Below are 18,294 nucleotides of genomic sequence, written 5' to 3' on the forward strand. Positions count from 1 at the left end.
TGGGGTGTCTTATTTTCCCCCTGTTCTGCCCCCTACCCATGCCTTGTCCATGATGGACCATGCTGGCTGAAGCTGGGAGTAATTATGGTAAAGAGAGCTCAGTGATAGTCTTTCTGACTATAGGACTGAGAGAATAGTCATTGTGGCTACTTTCTGAGCTCCTCTCTAACCACTGAGGCTTTTCTATGAAGAAGATGATATTGACTCTAAGATATCTGAATGTCTATAAAAGAAATCCCATATGTTTTGTATATTAGAACATTATAAACATTATAATCATATATATTTATAACATACATATAATTATAATCATATATAATTATAATTAAAGCATTATAATCTAAGGCAAGATTTAACTAGGATTATCACCTGTATCCTCCATCTTCCACAAGTAAAAAGATGACTTTGTTATCAATACCATTCATATTTATGGTGGTGACCATCTATTTCAAATTTTGTGGGCATTCTTTATTTCAAATATTATGTTTCATTATGCACTCATATGTTCTAGTTACTGGGTTATAAAAAGTGGTCCTCATGATCACATGGTACAGAAACAAGAAAATATAAGTAATCCAAAGGAAGAAAAGTTGAATACTTCCTAACTCTAATGCTGTCTAACTCTGGTCTTATAGAAAGCCAAAATCCTTTACAAAGCATTGGACTGAAATCAGGGCATCCGGATTTTAGCGATTAAATAACCAGGCAACATTTGTCAAGTAAATCACCTTTCTAAGACTCAGTCTTTCAACTCTAAAATCAAAAGGGACTTCTGAGGTCTTTTTTGGTTCAAAATGTTCTAATTTGATGGCTAATTATGTTCAATGCTTTGAGCTGATTGAAGAAAGATGAACTAACTTTCAGAATAAACCATACCTACAATATTGCCTCCTTAATTTTTACCCATTTGGAATAATAGAAATAAACACATTCAATTGTGAAGAAGTTAAGAAGCAGAGAGATGAAAACGTAAAGCACTTCAAAATGAAGCTTCTAGATTCTGTTTGAGACTTAGATGGAAAAGATTAAAAAAAACCCTCACATTGATGGTTCTAGCTTTGTGCCATTAGAGGGTGGTTTCTGAGAACTGAGTTTTTTAACTCCTTTTTGGGGATTATTACCAAGGACTTCTTAGGAAAACATAGTCACTGCTTCCATTTATGGTTCCATAGACAGACTCTCATCCTGAAGATGATCATTTCCCTCACATTGCAAAGCTAAGTGAAGACCATACCTGGGAGGTATACTGCATTTCACAAATCATCATATTCCACTACTTACCTGGTTCAAGAAAATTCCAGTTGGAAAAGGTTACAGCTTGCTTTACTCCACCAACACCTGTCCAGCTATACTCTCCATGTGAATCTATATCTCTCAGGCCAGTCCAGAAATATTTTCCTGGAGATTTAGTATACTTTTTAATCATGTCATTCAGGTACTCTTGCTCAAATCTACAAAACAAGAGTTAAATTAGCAGGTGCTTTTATAGTGATTGAATTACTAGGTATATTGAAGATGCATCTTTTTCTTAGGAGACTTATTTAGTAAAGCTAACCCAGAGTTAAAAGCTCACAAGTACATGTTTACTGATGGTCATACCTGCTAGTTATAGTCAGATTGCAGTTGGTTCCAAAAGGGACTTCATCCTTATAAATCTTGTAACAGGTTTCTCCATGTCTTTTCCAGCCCTAAATCCAAGGAGAAGTATCACACTGTTCAGACTTAATGTCCCCCTCTCATAAGCAAGAGTCTACTACACTGATAACAGCTCACATTTAGAGAAGTCAAGGACATGGCCTGTACATTCATACACATGATGAAGGTGGGTTACAACTTCATAGATAACTCCAACAGGATTGTGAGCCTGTGTCAGACAGGAGTGTCTTATTTCTCCTTACCTCCGGGACCTAGCTCCTCATAAGACTATAATGTTGGTTGAACTATTTTTGGAGAGGGAAAAGATAAATGGGGGAAGTAAAGACATCAGCATTAGGGATTATAATCACATAGATTTTTATAGAAATCATGAATAGGTAATTCTTTTTCCTATAATGTTTTTTCTTCTGTAAGAATGCTAATATGTAATGATTCACTGCTCTCTGATTTGCTCTAATGTAAAAGAACAGAAGGCAGTCATTTCTTCTGTTTCCCAAGTCTGAATTGTTTCAGTCTCACCTATCATTCTTGACGAAGAAGGTGTAATTCTGCTTGGAAAAACTTACGCAGGGACTTTACATACCTCATCTGGAGGACACATCTTGTCAGATGTCGTATCATTCATTTGTTCTCCCTTTTTCTTACATACATATTTAAGTTTCTCTTCACACGACTGGACTTTCCACTGACCTAGCTTTTTAAAAATAGAAAAAAAATTTTCCACAGAGAAATTATTTGCCACATATTTAGAGTTGAACTCTGACTTATTTTAAATCAAGATAGTTTCTTCTAACAATACTGTGTGCAAGAGGCAAGGGGAGGAGGAAGGGGAGAAAAGAGAAATGACTACATCTGGGAATATACTCCTAGAAAATACTACCCAACATGCCTGCAAGGTTGTGGCTCACTGCCTGTTATTTTAGCACCACCTCAAGAGCATAGTGGAGATGAATTCCATTTTCTTATAAGAGTAACAATAAAACCATTGAAGGACATTTAGTCCAGGAGTTGAAGAAAGAAGAACTCAGCCTACACACAATTGACAGTGTTCAAGCCTTCTTCCACATGACATGGCCAAAGTCTGCCCACTGATGAAAAAGTTTTGGATATGTCAACCAACCATGCTATTTCAATCTCCTCATATATAACATAATCATGATAGTTAGAACAGTTACTCTCCACGAATTCCAGAATCAAAAGTTCTTTCCACTCTATTTCAGCTTAGACTTCAAAGTTCTCTCTTTCAAATACGCTACTTAATATTAATTTTGCTTAAGTCACTCTGCTTTCTTCAAATTAAATTTCAACAAGTCAATTGTGATAAGGGTCAATTTTGAACACTGGAATGCTATCTAGGTATGTTATCAGGGTAGTCTTGTCTATGGAATCTCATTTCTATCTTTGACCTCTACCAAAAACATCTTAAAAATCCTTTAAATAGAGCACCAAATGTGACACCCTTCTAAATTCATCTTTGACACCTTTCTAGATATCTCTTTACCCTTGAAACACTCCTAAATACGCATAACATTTGCTACTTCCACTTAAGTCTCTCTAAAAGTCTGGGGGACACAAGCCCCCTAAATAATTAGGAGTCCCTAGGAAAATGATACAAACAAAATATAAAGGTAAACATGTATTTTCTCTCAACATACAGTCTACTTTGGACTATTAACTAAAGCATGTTCAATAAATAGCTAAGCATTCCACATAAGAAAGATGTTCTCTGAAAAACATTAGACCTAATTTTAAATTAATTATTAATTAATTAATTTTAAAAGATTTTATTTTTTTAAGTAATTTCTATATCTAATGTGGGGCTCAAACTCACAAACCAGTGATCAAGAGTCACATGCTCCATCGACTAAGCCAGCTAGGCACCCCTAGATCTAATTTTTAAACAAAAATATTTTTTCACTTCTTAAAGTAAGATTAATATAAAAATCTGAACATGAATTCAGAAGATGGGATTTTTCCCTTAAGCTGTGGCTATATGTTAAATACACTGTTGGTCCAGAGAGAAAGCAGCTTATTAGAACCAATCTGGCACAAGAATTGAGTACTAACAGGATTTCCTTCATGTGTTTCAGACCAGAGCAGATACTCTCAGACAGGAAGTGCATTGCTTATTTAATTGTTTTATTTGCCTCCTTTTTTCTAGTAGCTTCCAGAAAGACAATCTACCGGGCTCTTACGTTTTATTTTCTTTCCAGGCTTAAACAAATATCCCAACCAAAGTCATTTTAACATTATTTGGTATACAATAAGAATATAAATAAGCCATAGAAAGTTTCCTACCTTTCCTAAATAGGAAACACAGTTGGGAGTCTTATTGTAGGGAACATTTGGCTCATTCTTACTCCAATATGTTAGAGTAACTTCAGTACCATCAGACCACTGAAATAAACTTGGAACATTTTTGTTCTTAAGACCTATCCATATTTTCTCTTCGGCATCTAAAAGAAAAATATTTTATTTATTTGGTTTTACTCAATTACATAGTTCAATATGTACATTGTCACTGATTTTTACATTCTGATAATGGGGTTTTAGGAGCCTCAATAGTATTTGTAATGAATCTATGAAAATACTGATAATTTAGGCAGGCCAGGCGTCAAGGGCTTTTCAGGGTACTTATGCAGTCAAGAGTACATAGTGGAACAGCCAAGTTGTGATCTGCAGGTTAGGTGTTCCTGATACCTGATTTAGATAAACTTTGCTTTATAGGGTATACAGGTTTCCTCTTGTCCAAAAGCTCTTTCTGTCACTTCACTTTTATGAAAGATATATGTACCTATTTTCCCTAAGTGAACAAAATCTGAGGTGGATTTTTGCTTTTATGAAATGATGTTTGCTTCTTTGTTTTATGCCATTCTGGTTTATCAAAGGTTTCAGAAGAACAGTCTATCTTTGGACAACAGGGGAAAACTGCAATGGAATTCTACAAATACAATCCTAGATACTCCAGTTAGAATAGCATGGATGTCCACCCCTGCCCTGGGATGATGCTGCTGCCTTCCCAGGGGAAACAATACCATGCCGACACAGAATAGGTGTCTATTGTTAGCTATTATTATTAGTGAATCCTAGAAGGTGGATATGATACTGCGCATCTAGTGTATTTTTGTTCTTCAGTCTTTAGCTTTTAAATAACTACAAAAGTGAAATAATCATCACAAGCATCTGGAGCAACTTAAATAGGTTTTAGCTTATGAGATGAGGAAAATTATTCAATCACTGGCTATACTGTCAAATTGACAGCTACTAGCTATGTATGGCTATTTGTAAATTAATTAAAATTAAAATTAAATAAAAATAAAAATCAGTTCCTCAGTTACATTCCATGTCCTCACAAGCCCCAAACGGCTGGTGGCCGCAGTATTGGACAGTGCAGATTATAGAACATTTCCATCATCACAGAAAATTCTATTGGACAGTGCAAATCTGTAAGGACCAAACTGTAAGCTTTCATTCCTACCAAGAATCTAAAAATAGGGGCACTTTAGAACATTTCAAACCTCTCAAATAGGATATTTTAAAAACTTACCCCCATTATGGAGTTTTGTGACAACCACCTCCACATCTGCTAAAGAATGAATGCTGATGAGATCGCCGTTCAAGGCTTTGCATTTTGTATGTGCCTTATCCCAGGAATCACTTTCATTTACCAGGAGATAGCAAAACCCATTATTTGACAGCCAGCCTGCATCACAGTGTGTGTCTGAATATGTCCAAACATCTGCAGGAAAAACAGCTATTTATATTCCAGTAAAGATACATCTATTTTGAATCAATAACATTGCAAATTCTTCCTTCTTAAATCATGAGGATTCTGGAAAGCTGGGGAATGGGATGTCAAATAGCACAGGGACATGAATTTATGTGGTGCTTCATTCTACATCTTAAGAGTGACTGCAGGGATACAGGTAATTATATGACTGTAATGTGATACAAACGTGCTACATGATTAGGCTCCAACTATTTGAGAAGGGGCTGCCTTTAGTCCTAAGAGACAGGAGGATGGTGTCGGGTAAGCCACTTGTTAACAAATCTCTTCCTTGGTTTGGGATTTGTTAGGTTCCCCTCCAGTCTCTGACTTTGAGAGGTTATGAAGTCCAGCCTCCTTTCATGTATGGTCAGATCAGCAAGGGGATGTGGTTTCATGCCTACTGTTGGACACGGGGCAGAGATTTAAGGAATAAGTAGAACATTTATAAACTCTATACAAAAGAGAAGACAGCAATGGGGGGAAAGAGCACAGGGCCTCTCTGGACCTCTCCTTTCCTTCCCACTACTAGATCTACATCCTTATGCAATTAGTGATTCTTTGTTTTCACCACATTAAAACTCACTCAGATGATGGTCAAGAAAGACTAGAGAAAAAGACAGGTATAATACCATACAAAATACTTCTGTCCTTCTTTTTTTTTTTTTTAAAGGTTTTATTTATTTATTTGTCAGAGAGAGAGAGAGAGAGCGAGAGTGAGCACAAGCAGATAGAGTGGCAGGCAGAGGCAGAGGGAGAAGCAGGCTCCCTGCTGAGCAAGGAGCCCGATGTGGGACTCGATCCCAGGACGCTGGGATCATGACCCGAGCTGAAGGCAGCGGCTTAACCCACTGAGCCACCCAGGCGTCCCTACTTCTGTCCTTCTTAATAGAATTAGAAATTAAGTCAATTACTCAGACTTCATGGGTTCTGGACTGTTTGGAATACCTGATGTATGAAAACACAGCATCTTAAAAATGTGAACAGTTTGTTCTTCACTTAAAGATAAAACTCAGGTCCGGTTAGCTTCTCACATTTGCAAGGTAACTCAATTTTACATTTCTAAAATAGCACTTGCTATTATTATTATTATTATTATTATTTTATAATTATGATAAAGGAACAGAGGAAAAAAACACCCATAATTGAACTTAGGACAAACATTTTCCTAGTCTAGTTTTTGTCTCTATGAATACATATTTTTACAAGATTAAAATGATAAGTAGGCATATCGTTTTGTTCTGCTCTTGTATCTGCCTGCCAGCACAGTTATTTTAATAAATGCATATTATTCGATCATGTGGAAACATCATATTTACTTAATAATTGCTACTACAGCATATTTATATCATCAGTCACCCAGGTTTATTTTCATCTGTGCTATCTTTTCTATTATGCTTTTTGTTGTGTGGACTAAATTTGGTTTGAATCAACTTGACAGATGAGTGTTCATTTTCCCCTATTGTTTTAATAAAACATCTCCTGACAGTCCTCATTCTATATATTTATTTTTTAGTCTTAAAAAAATAGCTTTATGCTACCATGTGGATAAGAAATTTTATTCCCTTCCCCCAACATTCTTTTTTTTTTTTTAAAGATTTTATTTATTTATTTGACAGAGATCACAAGTAGTCACAGAGGCAGGCAGAGAGAGAGGAGGAAGCAGGCTCCCTGCTGAGCAGAGAGCCCGATGCGGGGCTCGATCCCAGGACGCTGGGATCATGACCTGAGCTGAAGGCAGAGGCTTTTACCCACTGAGCCACCCAGGCGCCCCCCCAACATTCTTTAAACAAGACATTTTAAGCCCCCCTTTTTCCCTTCCAGTTTTGAGTACTAGTTTTTCTTATTCAGGAGGATTTAATCAAATACCAGGTATGTGGTGAGGCTTGTGCCAGACAGGGCACTCCTCTTATCCTTTCAAAGGCTTCTAAAGTTTCTTTGTACCTCAGAAACTTCAACTGTTCCATGTTTCTCTTATCCCTGAAATCCCTTGGGGGAAAAAAAAACCTTCCTTGTACATGTTTTGTCCTTCTGCACCTTCCCTTTTCTACCTGATTTATCAACACAACAACCTAAAGGAGCAGCCTGGCAAAGAAGGACAGAACAGAGGTGGGCATCATTGAGAAGGAGCTAGAAACCCTAGAAGAGTTCCTCCAACCATCGTTTTTTACTTCTCAGAGGCAGATCATACATAAGAGCTGAGTATGCATCAGCATCTCCAGGAAGGCTTCTTAAAACACAGGTTGTTGGGGCCCACAGAGTTTTTGATTCAGTAAATCTGGGGTGGGTTCTAAGAATGTGTTTTGAAAAGGTACAGGTGATACTGATACTCTTGGTCTAGGAACCACACTCTGAGCACCATTGCTCTAAAGAAAAAAGAGCCACCTGTGGATAGAAACATATTTCTTACCTAGAATACCTCTGCCTTCTTGTGGGGCTTTACCAAACCAAAGCTTTAGGCATATAGAGTTAATAATATCCAGCCACAAGGTCTAAATGAAGTAGTTTTTGGCACTGGCATTGAAAAGGTAGAATTAGATATCTGAAATGGATTTACTCGACTTCACAAAACTATAATTTTAAGGCCGGCTTGCACAAAGAAATGAAAAAGATACCTGTTAACTCCACTGTGTTATTTAATAGTTTCTTGCAGACATATGGCAATTGAGCTTCACAGGAAAAACTCTGCCATAGACCAGACATGGCATCCATCCTTGTACAGCTTGATCCGCCTATCATTGTAGGTGCGCTAGGCATATCTTAAACGGGAGAATTTTCGAAGAGTTCAAAGGAGAAGGTTAGGCCCAGAGTGGTGGTTAGAAAAAATAATTTGTATTCCTAATTTTTTGCTTTTATTGGAACTCATAAAATAGTTAAACCTTCTACTGAATTAAGATGTATAAGCCTCAATGGACACCCATGTGCTTAAATATGTCTTCCTTTTAAAATATAGGGTATAAGGCAAAATACTATGATACAGTATAGTTAATTGAAAAAACAAAACCAAAAATCAAAAACAAACATCTGCTCCCAATCAACTTCCATATCATATTCTGTGGACAATAGCTCCTAATCTGCTATTCTATATAATAAATATACTATATTATGGTTCTAAAATGCCCTTAAGACCTTGAACTAAAGGTTAAATCATCTTTAAAGATTTTATTCTTTAAATAAGAGATAATAGAGAATAATAGAGAATTTATTCACTAATAACGAAATTTCATTAAACTGAAATGACCTATTGGTATTTTATTGCACTTAGCCCATTTTTCTTATATGTGTACAGGATATTTCGTACTGGAGCTAGTGTTAACTTTTAGGTTCTACCTTTGTCAGAAGCCTAAGATTTTATTTTTTTAAAAAGGTATCTAAACTTCTTTTGGGGAGAAAAATCTTTTGGCTAAGTAGGATTTTGTTTGTTTTATTCACTATAAAATTTTCCTTAAGGTATTTATTTGTGTAATAAAATACAACCATTATGTTGTTAGTACTTGAGCACTGCTGTGGGAGACCCCAAGAGTTTTAAAATGAGAGCATACTTCTGAATGGAGTTAAGCTGCAGATGAAACAACATGGGTTAGTCATAGACATGTCAAGTCACCTAAGGGACACAGAACAGTTTCTAGGCCATGTGATGGGGCTTATTCTGCTGTTACTTAGAAATGTTGGGTTGCCGTAAAGGTTAGAGACAAATGCTCAGTTATCCGTGATATGGTTCAACTTGGCTATAATGGTATCATAATAAAGAAGGAATTAGGGAAAAAAAATTCTTTTGAGAAGTAACCATAATAACAATTGTCAAGATTTGAAATTTTTATAAGCTGTCAGAGAGTGGGATGATTTTGTTTATTTACTTTTTCGAAGTTTTGCTCTGGGCATAGTAGGTAGAAGAGGGAGCAGTTACCTGGGTCCCAGTTGAGAAAGTTTAATGGCTTATGGTCCGACCATTCCCAGCCTCTAGCAGAGTATAGTTGATTTAAGCCAATCCAGAAAATTCTTGGAATGCCTTCTTTTTCTGTAAGAATGACATAATTTTAACAAGTGACAAAATTACCTAAATTATTATCGAAGTCAAACTTAAGTTTCTACTAATACCAAAAATATTTAAAGGCCTTGATGGTAAGGCAGGAGTCCTTGTAGGAGGCTGTCTCTCCAACAAAGGTTAACTAAAGGCTGGTAAGTTAATTCATTTCAGCTTTCCTACTAGCTTGTCCCTTTCTTCTAAGGCAAGAACAGAATCTTCTCAAAATAGCTGTTTCACTATTTTTAACCTTTTGTACTGATACAGATGAAAACAGTTTCCATTATATATCAAGATTTTGAAGAACTGATTGTATTCCAGACTGACAGTTTAAATTCATTAAGCACATATTATTTAACTGGTACTAGGGCAAAAAAAAAAAAAAAAAAAAAGACAAAGTCCCTGCCCCCATGATGATTTCAATTTAGTGAACAAAACAGATGTGAATCCCCTAAACAGTAAAGTGTTACCCATACTGCTTCAGAAATATGTACAGGAGCTGTTTGGTAGGCAATGGAATATATAGCTTTAGAGTCCAAAGGAGATCTTTAGGATGGAGTCACAGAACAAGACACACACACACACAAACACTACAGGGGAAATGTGTCATTCAAATTCATTATTTGGCAACCAGAAACCATCAGCAAAAAAGTGAGACAAAGATAGAGAAGCAGAGATAATTTAAATAGTGAGGTTAGTTGTGGACGAATGACACTCAGTATACACACACCCACAAGCAATGGATGCAATTATGGTTGCATGGGTCCATATGTATTGGTAAACTGGATGAAAAGATTGTAAGGATTTTCATACCAGTATCAAGAAAGTCAACAAAATTATACAAGAGCCTGGTTAAGTCTTCATCAACAACGTGAAAAGAGAACTTGAAGATACTGAGGGCCAGGTAGAACAGATAGAACAACTGATGAAATGGTCTACAGAAGACAAGGATGTTGCTGACAAATAGGAAGAGCTAACAGGCTGGAATCTCTACAAATTTGTTGAAATATTCTCAACAGTAAGACACTTGATAACAGTCTCTTAATTCCTCTCAGGAAATTACGTATGATGTATTATTAAATTATATATATAACCTATCTCTCCCTAAATATAAAATATATTTATAATTATAATATTTATAAAATATTAATGTTTAAGATAACCTTTTTATAAATTATAAAACATAATTTATAAGATTTTAAAATAATTAAATTTGTATTAATATGTTTTATATAATTTATGTGTACATTATTTACATAAAAATTGTTCTTAAAATAAGGATATGTTTTCTATATGTAAATCATACAAATATATCTGGTATATATCATTTTGTTCCTTTATATATATCAGATAGATCTATGTGATCTGCATATAGAAAACCATATCCATACTCTAAGGACTTTTTGAGGTTAATTTTGACTACATAAATGCCTGAACAGGTAACTCCACTAGAACTGACACCCAAGGAATGGAAAAGCCCCTCTGTGTAGAGCAGAAATAGAATCCGCAAAGATGGAAGGGGCCAAGAACAATACCCAGAGACCAATGTTAACAAATACCAATGGGTTTGGGATGGGCAGGAGTCTGCAAAGAGGGTGGTAGGGACAGAGGCCCAATTACCACTCCACTGAGGAACAGATGTGAATTTAGGAATGAAAGATACACAGTGTTTTCCAAGAGCTTGTCTGTGAAAGAAAGAGGCAGATATTCAGGATCTAGGAGAGAGATACATCTTTATAGATACATCTGTATCTATATCTATATATCTACACCCATCTATCTATATTTTTTAATGGTAGAAATTTAAATAAGTTTATGGCCTGTTGGGGAAGAGTCAGTAGAGTGAGAGTCAATGAAAATATCAGCGAGAGAAGAAACAGCTGGTGTGGATGTGAAGAGCTTTGGAGAAGGAGTTAACCTTGAGCAAACTGGAGGGATGACAGATACAGATAAATTTGCAAGTATGAGGAAGGGAAACTAAGGATTTGCTTCACTTTGCTCAAGGAAATAGATGGTAAGGATATTCTATGAGGAAGGAAAAGGTGGGTACTTGGGTTGATGGTTTGAGGAGACTGCTGAAGGGAACTCTGAATTCTCCTTTTCTTCACCTTGTTAGCAGAAGTGCTGGCATACAAATTGAGGATTTAATCCAATGTAAATTTCTCATTAGTAAAAGCAGTTGATTCTCCAGCCTTCCTAAAGAAGTTCTGTAAACTGTGACATATTTATGGCATTCCAGACTCAACCATATAGGACATTCAGAATTCCCTTTATTAATTTTTAACTAGGGATACTATGGAGGACCAAACTGTCCCACCCATCATCCCAAGTTCAATACCCTCCCTTCCATGAAGACTTTTCAGATATCCCCAGTAGGACATCTGAATAATCCTATTAGATTGTTAGGGTTTTGACAGTCACACTTGGACACTTTTATTCTTCACGGAAAACATCAGTTTTCAAATGTCAATATTCCAGGAGGCTTAAATTTATTGGCACTTTTCACTTTCAACAATATTTTTTTGTAAGGTTCAAGGAGTTCTAGAAAAGAATTCCACTGACAACCACTAGCCCATCAGGAATGGATAGATTTCCATTCCAGAGATCTGATTATTCAAGTACCAAACAACATAGGAAAAGGGGAAAGCTGTAAGTAAGAAAGGAGGACTGAAAAAAGGACTAGCTAGAAAGCATGACAAAAGACTAGTAGACTTTTAATGATGTAAAGAAAAAAAGAAAACTATGTAAGAGCAGAAAGTAGTATAGTAAAAATGTAAGGGCTCTGGAATCATATATGTTGGTATTTGAATCCCAATTCTGGTACTTCTCAGCTGTGTGACATTGGATACTTTATTTTTAAGCACCAATTTCCCATCAGTAAATGGGAAATACTTGTTTTATGACACTGTAATGATCATTAAATCATTTAACTTATCCTCATCTGCCAAGTGAGCATAGCAATCAAAATACCTATATCTTATAGTGCTGTTATATGGCATTAAATAAGACAATGTATGAAAAGCATTTAGTACTCAATCTGAAACATCATTGTCATATATTATGGTTATTTTGTCATTCAAATCATCAGAGACTCAATAACTTGCGTTTCTTGATTTTTAAAAAAAAAGATTTATTTATTTTAGAGAGAGAAAGCAAGAGTGAGGGGAAGGGCAGAAGGAGGGGGATAGAGGCAGACATTTCACTGAGGGTTGAGCCTGATGCAGGGGTTGATCCCACAACCCTGAAAGCATGACCTGAGTCAAAATTAAGAGTTGGTCAGTCAACCAACTGAGCCACCTAGGTGCCCTGGGTTTCTTGATTTTTATTTTTTTATTATTATTTTTTTTTTAATAGAAGTTTATTTTTTATTTTTTTTTAAAGATTTTATTTATTTGACAGAGAGAGATCACAAGTAGGCAGAGGCAGGCAGAGAGAGAGGAAGGGAAGCAGGCTCCCCACTTAGCAGAGAGCCTGATGCGGGGCTCGATCCCAGGACCCTGGGATCATGACCTGAGCCGAAGGCAGAGGCTTTAACCCACTGAGCCACCCAGGCGCCCCTGATTTTTAAAAATAAAATAAAACCTTTCTGTTTATAAACTTCCTAGTAAAAAATGTGCAATAATCTGATGGAAAAAGATATATAATTTTACTGAATTTGTAAAAGATGTCACAAATAAGTAGTAGAAAGGCATATCATTTTCATGGATGAGAAGACTTAATAATATAGTGATGGCAGTGCCTCTTTAATTAATCTAAAATTCAGTGCAATTCCAAAGTCTAAACAAAGTTTTGCACTGAGATTAATAAGGTGATCCTTAAATTCATAGAAGAGAATAAGTGGTTAAAAAAAAGCCAAAGCAATTCAAGAAAAAATATGGGAGGACTTGCTCATCCATATTTTCCATACAGCTGGCATAATTAAAACAGTATGGAATAGACACACAGATAGATAAGTAGACCAAAGGAATAGGATGGAGAGCCTAGAAATAACCTACATGAAATAGGGGAGTTTATATTTATTAAGGTGGCATAACAAATCTAAGGGAAAAATGTGAAATAAATAGTATTTGTTCAACTGACATCCATGCAGAGAAAGCGTGGAAAAGATAGAGAAAGATAAATTAGATTCCTGCCTCTAAAAATTTTATTCCAGATGGATTATGGATATGAAAAGCAGAATTATAAATGTTTGGAAGAAAAATGAGAGGATATATTTATCATATTAGGGCTAAGAAAGAATTTGCTAAATAATATAAATAAGCACAAAACATTAAGGAAAAGATTGACCAAATTAAAACTAATGTCTTTTTAAACAATAAGAAGCAACAAATGTAAAAAGACCAAAGCCTAGGAAAAGATTTTTGTAATCCTACAAGATTAGATAAGTATGTATAAAGAACTAAACAGGTCAATAAGAAAAATTCAAACAATTCAATAGAAAACAGGCAAAAGATATCAACTTTATATCTGATTATAAGATATAAAGATTATAAACTGAAAACCTGAATGCCTAATAAACATGAGATACAAAACCACATGAATTATCAGGAAGATATAAAAGAAAATTAAATACCATTTCACACTCATCACATTGGCCAACTAAGTCTGATAACATCAGGTGCTAGTGGAAGTGTAAAAGAAGGCAGCCCTTTGGAAAACAATTTGGAATTTTTGGTTAGTGGTGAAGAGACGTGCGCCCAATGACTCAGCAATTCCTACTCTAGAGAAACTGTCATACATGTCTGCCCCAAGATGCACATATGAGGATGTTCCTTGCAATAGCAAAAGCTGAAAATAATCTGTTTCTCAATAGGGGAATGGATAAGTTGTGATTTATTCATACAATGCAATGCTTTACAGCAGCAGTTGACAATGGATAAACTTACAAAAGGGCACATAAGTATTTGTATCATATAAAAACAGAACATTATAATGAAAACATATATAGTATTTATACATATATATGTTATAAAAGTACTCAAAGAATGGTAATTTTGAGAGATGACATGGGGCTTAAACTCTATTAATATTTTCTTTAAAGGGACGGAAGCAGGGAAGGACGGAGGGGATCAATCATATAAAGAAATATGACAAAATGTTAGTGCATAAAGAGTGTATAACGTCAGGGTGGTGGTTACACGGGTCTCTTTCAGGTCTTTTCCTATTTCTGTATATATGTTTTCATAATTAAAAATTTAAGAATTCCCACCATCACCACACAAATAAAATAAAACAAAATCCCATTCACTCAGTGGGTCCACTGATTAAATCCACTTTAAGATTTCTTTGTCCTCTCCTTGCCTCTGAGGATGGCACTCCTCTACTCAACAGGAGGACCTTTCCCTGAGGCCATGTACTCAGCCACCTTCTTCAGCTTCCTTGATTTCTCTACTTTTCAATGTTCAAGGAGTTTAATGTTCACCTTTTAAAAAATTTCCTCAATAAGGCTTAGGGTTGCAGTTTAATCTCACTACCTCACTCCATTTTCTGAACATTACCCTCTTTTCAGTCTCCAATATAAAATGCATTTTCAATGGATAGAATAGGATTATATTCATACCATTCTGCCTGTAGGTTTCAGTGTTGACATTTAAGAGAAGATAGAAAAATATATATACATGAAACAACATACCTGGATATGAAAACAGAGGTAGACAGATGGCATCTTTATAATCCCAGCAATTTGCTTTAGCACACGTAAACCTACCTTTAAGATAAGTTAATTCAGCAGCACTGCTGATGCTCAGTAAGTCAGCGCCTTGATTCTGACACGAAACATAAGCTTCCTTCCAAGAAAGAGCTGCCTGAGTGTTATATTGGTAGCAACTTCCAATCTGCTCATTCTTTTCCCAATTATCTTCACAGCCATTTTCTGTTGATAGAAAGATATGTTAGTGATCATAAAGTAAGGGCATAATGTTTTATATTACTAGCAATGTTTACTAAACTCAATTTCCATACTCTTAGGATGTACTAAATTTGAAGCTCATTATTTGACTAGACCATATTTTGATTCTTTGGTTACACAAAGAAATTGAAGTCATGAGAACTAAATGACTTTGGCTGATTAAAGCTTCCACTTTCTTATCCTCTACTCTCCCTTTATTCCCTATCAATTACCATGCCATATTTTAGCCCATGCCTGCCCTCTGCTGAAATGTAGGAGTCTTCAAATGTATTCACATTGTCAACTCCTAAGCTGATGGAAAACAAGCTTCCGTGGAAAAAAACAAAACAAAACAAAACAAAAAAACAAGCTTATTTGAAGATGGTGGCAGACTGCAGAGGGGTTTCCTTACAGCCTGCAGTGAAACCACTGTGTGTATGTGTGTGTATGTGTGTGTGTGTGTGTGTACAGACATGCTGCTTAAACACCCAACATTTAGAACCCAAGTGATTGCCTTATTTGAAAAACTCAGTCCAAATTTCTCTTAATGTTTTAACAGATGATTTAATATATAACACATAATTAATATTTTATGATCAATATTGCAGATGTCTATGTTGACATATGTGTGCATATATATATAGACATACATGTTTATTGCATAAGGTGCATATTATTTTCTTTACCAATTATCTAAAAAGCATGTATAATTTCAAAGGCCCTTCAAGTTATTTCTTAGATGAGATACATAGATCTTGACACAACTGGTTCAAAAATATACTTAGAGACTCCTGTGTACTCTCTAGAAGAGGAAATGCAATATACACTGTAGCAAGTGTGTCCCAGGTTCCACTCAGGGACTTTTCCAAAGGGCCTACCATAACCAGTCACACATCACATGTTAGACTCATGGCCTTTCAAGCTGGAAGGGCCCACTGAGATCCTCTTGTCTAATGCTTTCACTTCACAGATGGAAACAAAGATATAGAGGAGTCTGTGGCAGAGCTCTCATCAGAGCACTGGTCTCTAAATCTGGTCTTGTTGATCTCCTGAATGTCATACACTGCTTCTTCAGCCACTTTTGAATGGCCTAACTAGCAACAGAGGTGGATGTGACTTTGGTGAAAACAAAATACGTAGATTTGCTAGTATATTGCCTAAAGTTTCCTTATTACCACTGGTCTCATGCCTGTCAATCCAGAAGCTTCCAGTGGGATAGCAGTATGTTTGCTATAAAATATAATGTATATGGTTTAGCAATCCTTGGCTTTGAGAAACTCACAGTCTTGCTTTTTCCCTAAAAATAACTGAGAGGTCTATGAATACTCCCATTCTTACCCCTACCACTCCCAAAGGAAGCTAAGGACGCTGAGACCAATGACAGTCAAGGAAGCAAGGTAGAGTGGAATGAGTACACCATGGAATGAGGGTCAGGAATCCTGGAATCTCCATCAGACTCCGTACTAATGTGGTCTGACCCTGACATGCCATGTCATCAATTTGCATCTGCTGTCCCCCACCTGAGCAATGAGGGTTTGCAACTGGATAACCTCCAAGCTCTATTTCACATCTAAAATTTTGGATCCAGACTATAGTGAGGTTTAAATGAAATCAGTGCCTTGTTGACCAAACTCTGCCTGATATTAATTGTAGCTGAAGCAAATACTGGCTTTTATCTTCTGGGTGTTGAAAAGCCTGTGCCTCTACCTAGAACAGTAATTCTCAAAGTGTGGTCCCCAGACCAGCATCATCAGCATCACCTGGGAACTCAATGAACTGCAAATTCTTGGGGCTCACTCCAAATCTACTAAATTATAATTTCTAGAGGTGGGCCCCCAGAAATCTCTGTTCTAACAGACTTTCCAAGTGATTCTGCTGCAGAACCATTGGCTCAGGATAATCTCATCTAGTTGCTTAGACCTCTTCATTTTGAAGTTCAGCTTCCCTTAAGGAGGGATCAGCATTAGTAATACCACCAGGTTGGCTACTGAATGAGGCATGATCTATATTTATTTGGGAAATCAGAACTGGATTTCCTAGATTTGTATCCTAGCTCTAAATTGTATTAGCTATGTGACCTGAGGCAAATGATAGAACTCCCCTGTGCCTCCCTTTGCTCATCTGTAAAATGGGGATAAATAGTGGTACCTACCTTATTAGGTTGTATGAAGATTGAATGGGTTAATATAGTTTGAGTGCTTAGAATAGTATCTGACACTTGGCAGGACCCTATAAGTATTAACTGTTATTACCTAGGTCTGGAGCTTTTACCTTTCTCTTTATTATATATTCTCTCAATCTACTGCCCAGTTAAAAATATTTCTGGAGCACTTATCACATGTCAGGTCCTATGACCTGTAACTCTCACCTGACTGGTATGAAAATATGTCTCAGTTATATACCAGATCATGATGCACTGTTACTTTGGTCTCTCTTTCTAAAGAACAGTGAAATCTTTATCACACCCTGAGTAGTTTGTTTCTAGTAAGAAGCAATTAGAAAAAACGCTCTGCCCAACATAAAGAAATGGCAGGAGAACAGTGTCACCAATTTTGAGACCAGGGATATAGGTCTCTTAGGTCCCTCTTCGCTTCAAGCCATAAATATACTTAAGTCTCTACCACTCTAACAGTTTTTCTTCAACCTATCTAGCCCCCAAACCACCATCTTCACTCTCTTTCTATTCCATAAAACTTAGGAGGCTTTCTCTCCTTCTGTTGACACTTCTAGTCTCCTATAGTCTGGCTTGTATGACCACTGGTCTTTTGAAACTGCTTTAGCAAATGTCAGCGGCAATTTCTTAATTGCTCATGCCTTTTCCACTTCTTCTTCCTGAGCCATCTGTGCTACAGAACACTCTCTCCTCCTTTGTCTTCCATGGCACCATCCTGTCTTGGTCCTTTCCTCGGCCTATTTCTGAAAGCAAGTTCATAGCTACACATTACTTCCTTCTCTCTCCTC

General features: G+C 36.3%; 1 protein-coding gene across 4 annotated transcripts in view; it reads right to left on the reverse strand.

Moving 5' to 3' along the window:
• The window catches only part of LOC125095445 (CD302 antigen), a 141,129-nt gene that overhangs the window by 109,634 nt on the left and 13,201 nt on the right, over positions 1-18,294 (reverse strand). For all 4 annotated transcript variants that reach the window (XM_047721848.1, XM_047721847.1, XM_047721849.1 and 1 more), the window contains exons 4-11: positions 15,154-15,318; positions 9,330-9,440; positions 8,038-8,181; positions 5,204-5,395; positions 3,955-4,112; positions 2,240-2,350; positions 1,600-1,688; positions 1,282-1,451 (exon numbers count right to left, since the gene is read on the reverse strand). In XM_047721848.1, the coding sequence (XP_047577804.1) occupies positions 1,282-1,451; positions 1,600-1,688; positions 2,240-2,350; positions 3,955-4,112; positions 5,204-5,395; positions 8,038-8,181; positions 9,330-9,440; positions 15,154-15,318 (1,140 nt within the window). The remainder of the gene's footprint in view (positions 1-1,281; positions 1,452-1,599; positions 1,689-2,239; positions 2,351-3,954; positions 4,113-5,203; positions 5,396-8,037; positions 8,182-9,329; positions 9,441-15,153; positions 15,319-18,294) is intronic.

Source organism: Lutra lutra, chromosome 3 (assembly GCF_902655055.1).
Source record: "Lutra lutra chromosome 3, mLutLut1.2, whole genome shotgun sequence".
Taxonomy (NCBI): Eukaryota; Metazoa; Chordata; class Mammalia; order Carnivora; family Mustelidae; genus Lutra; species Lutra lutra.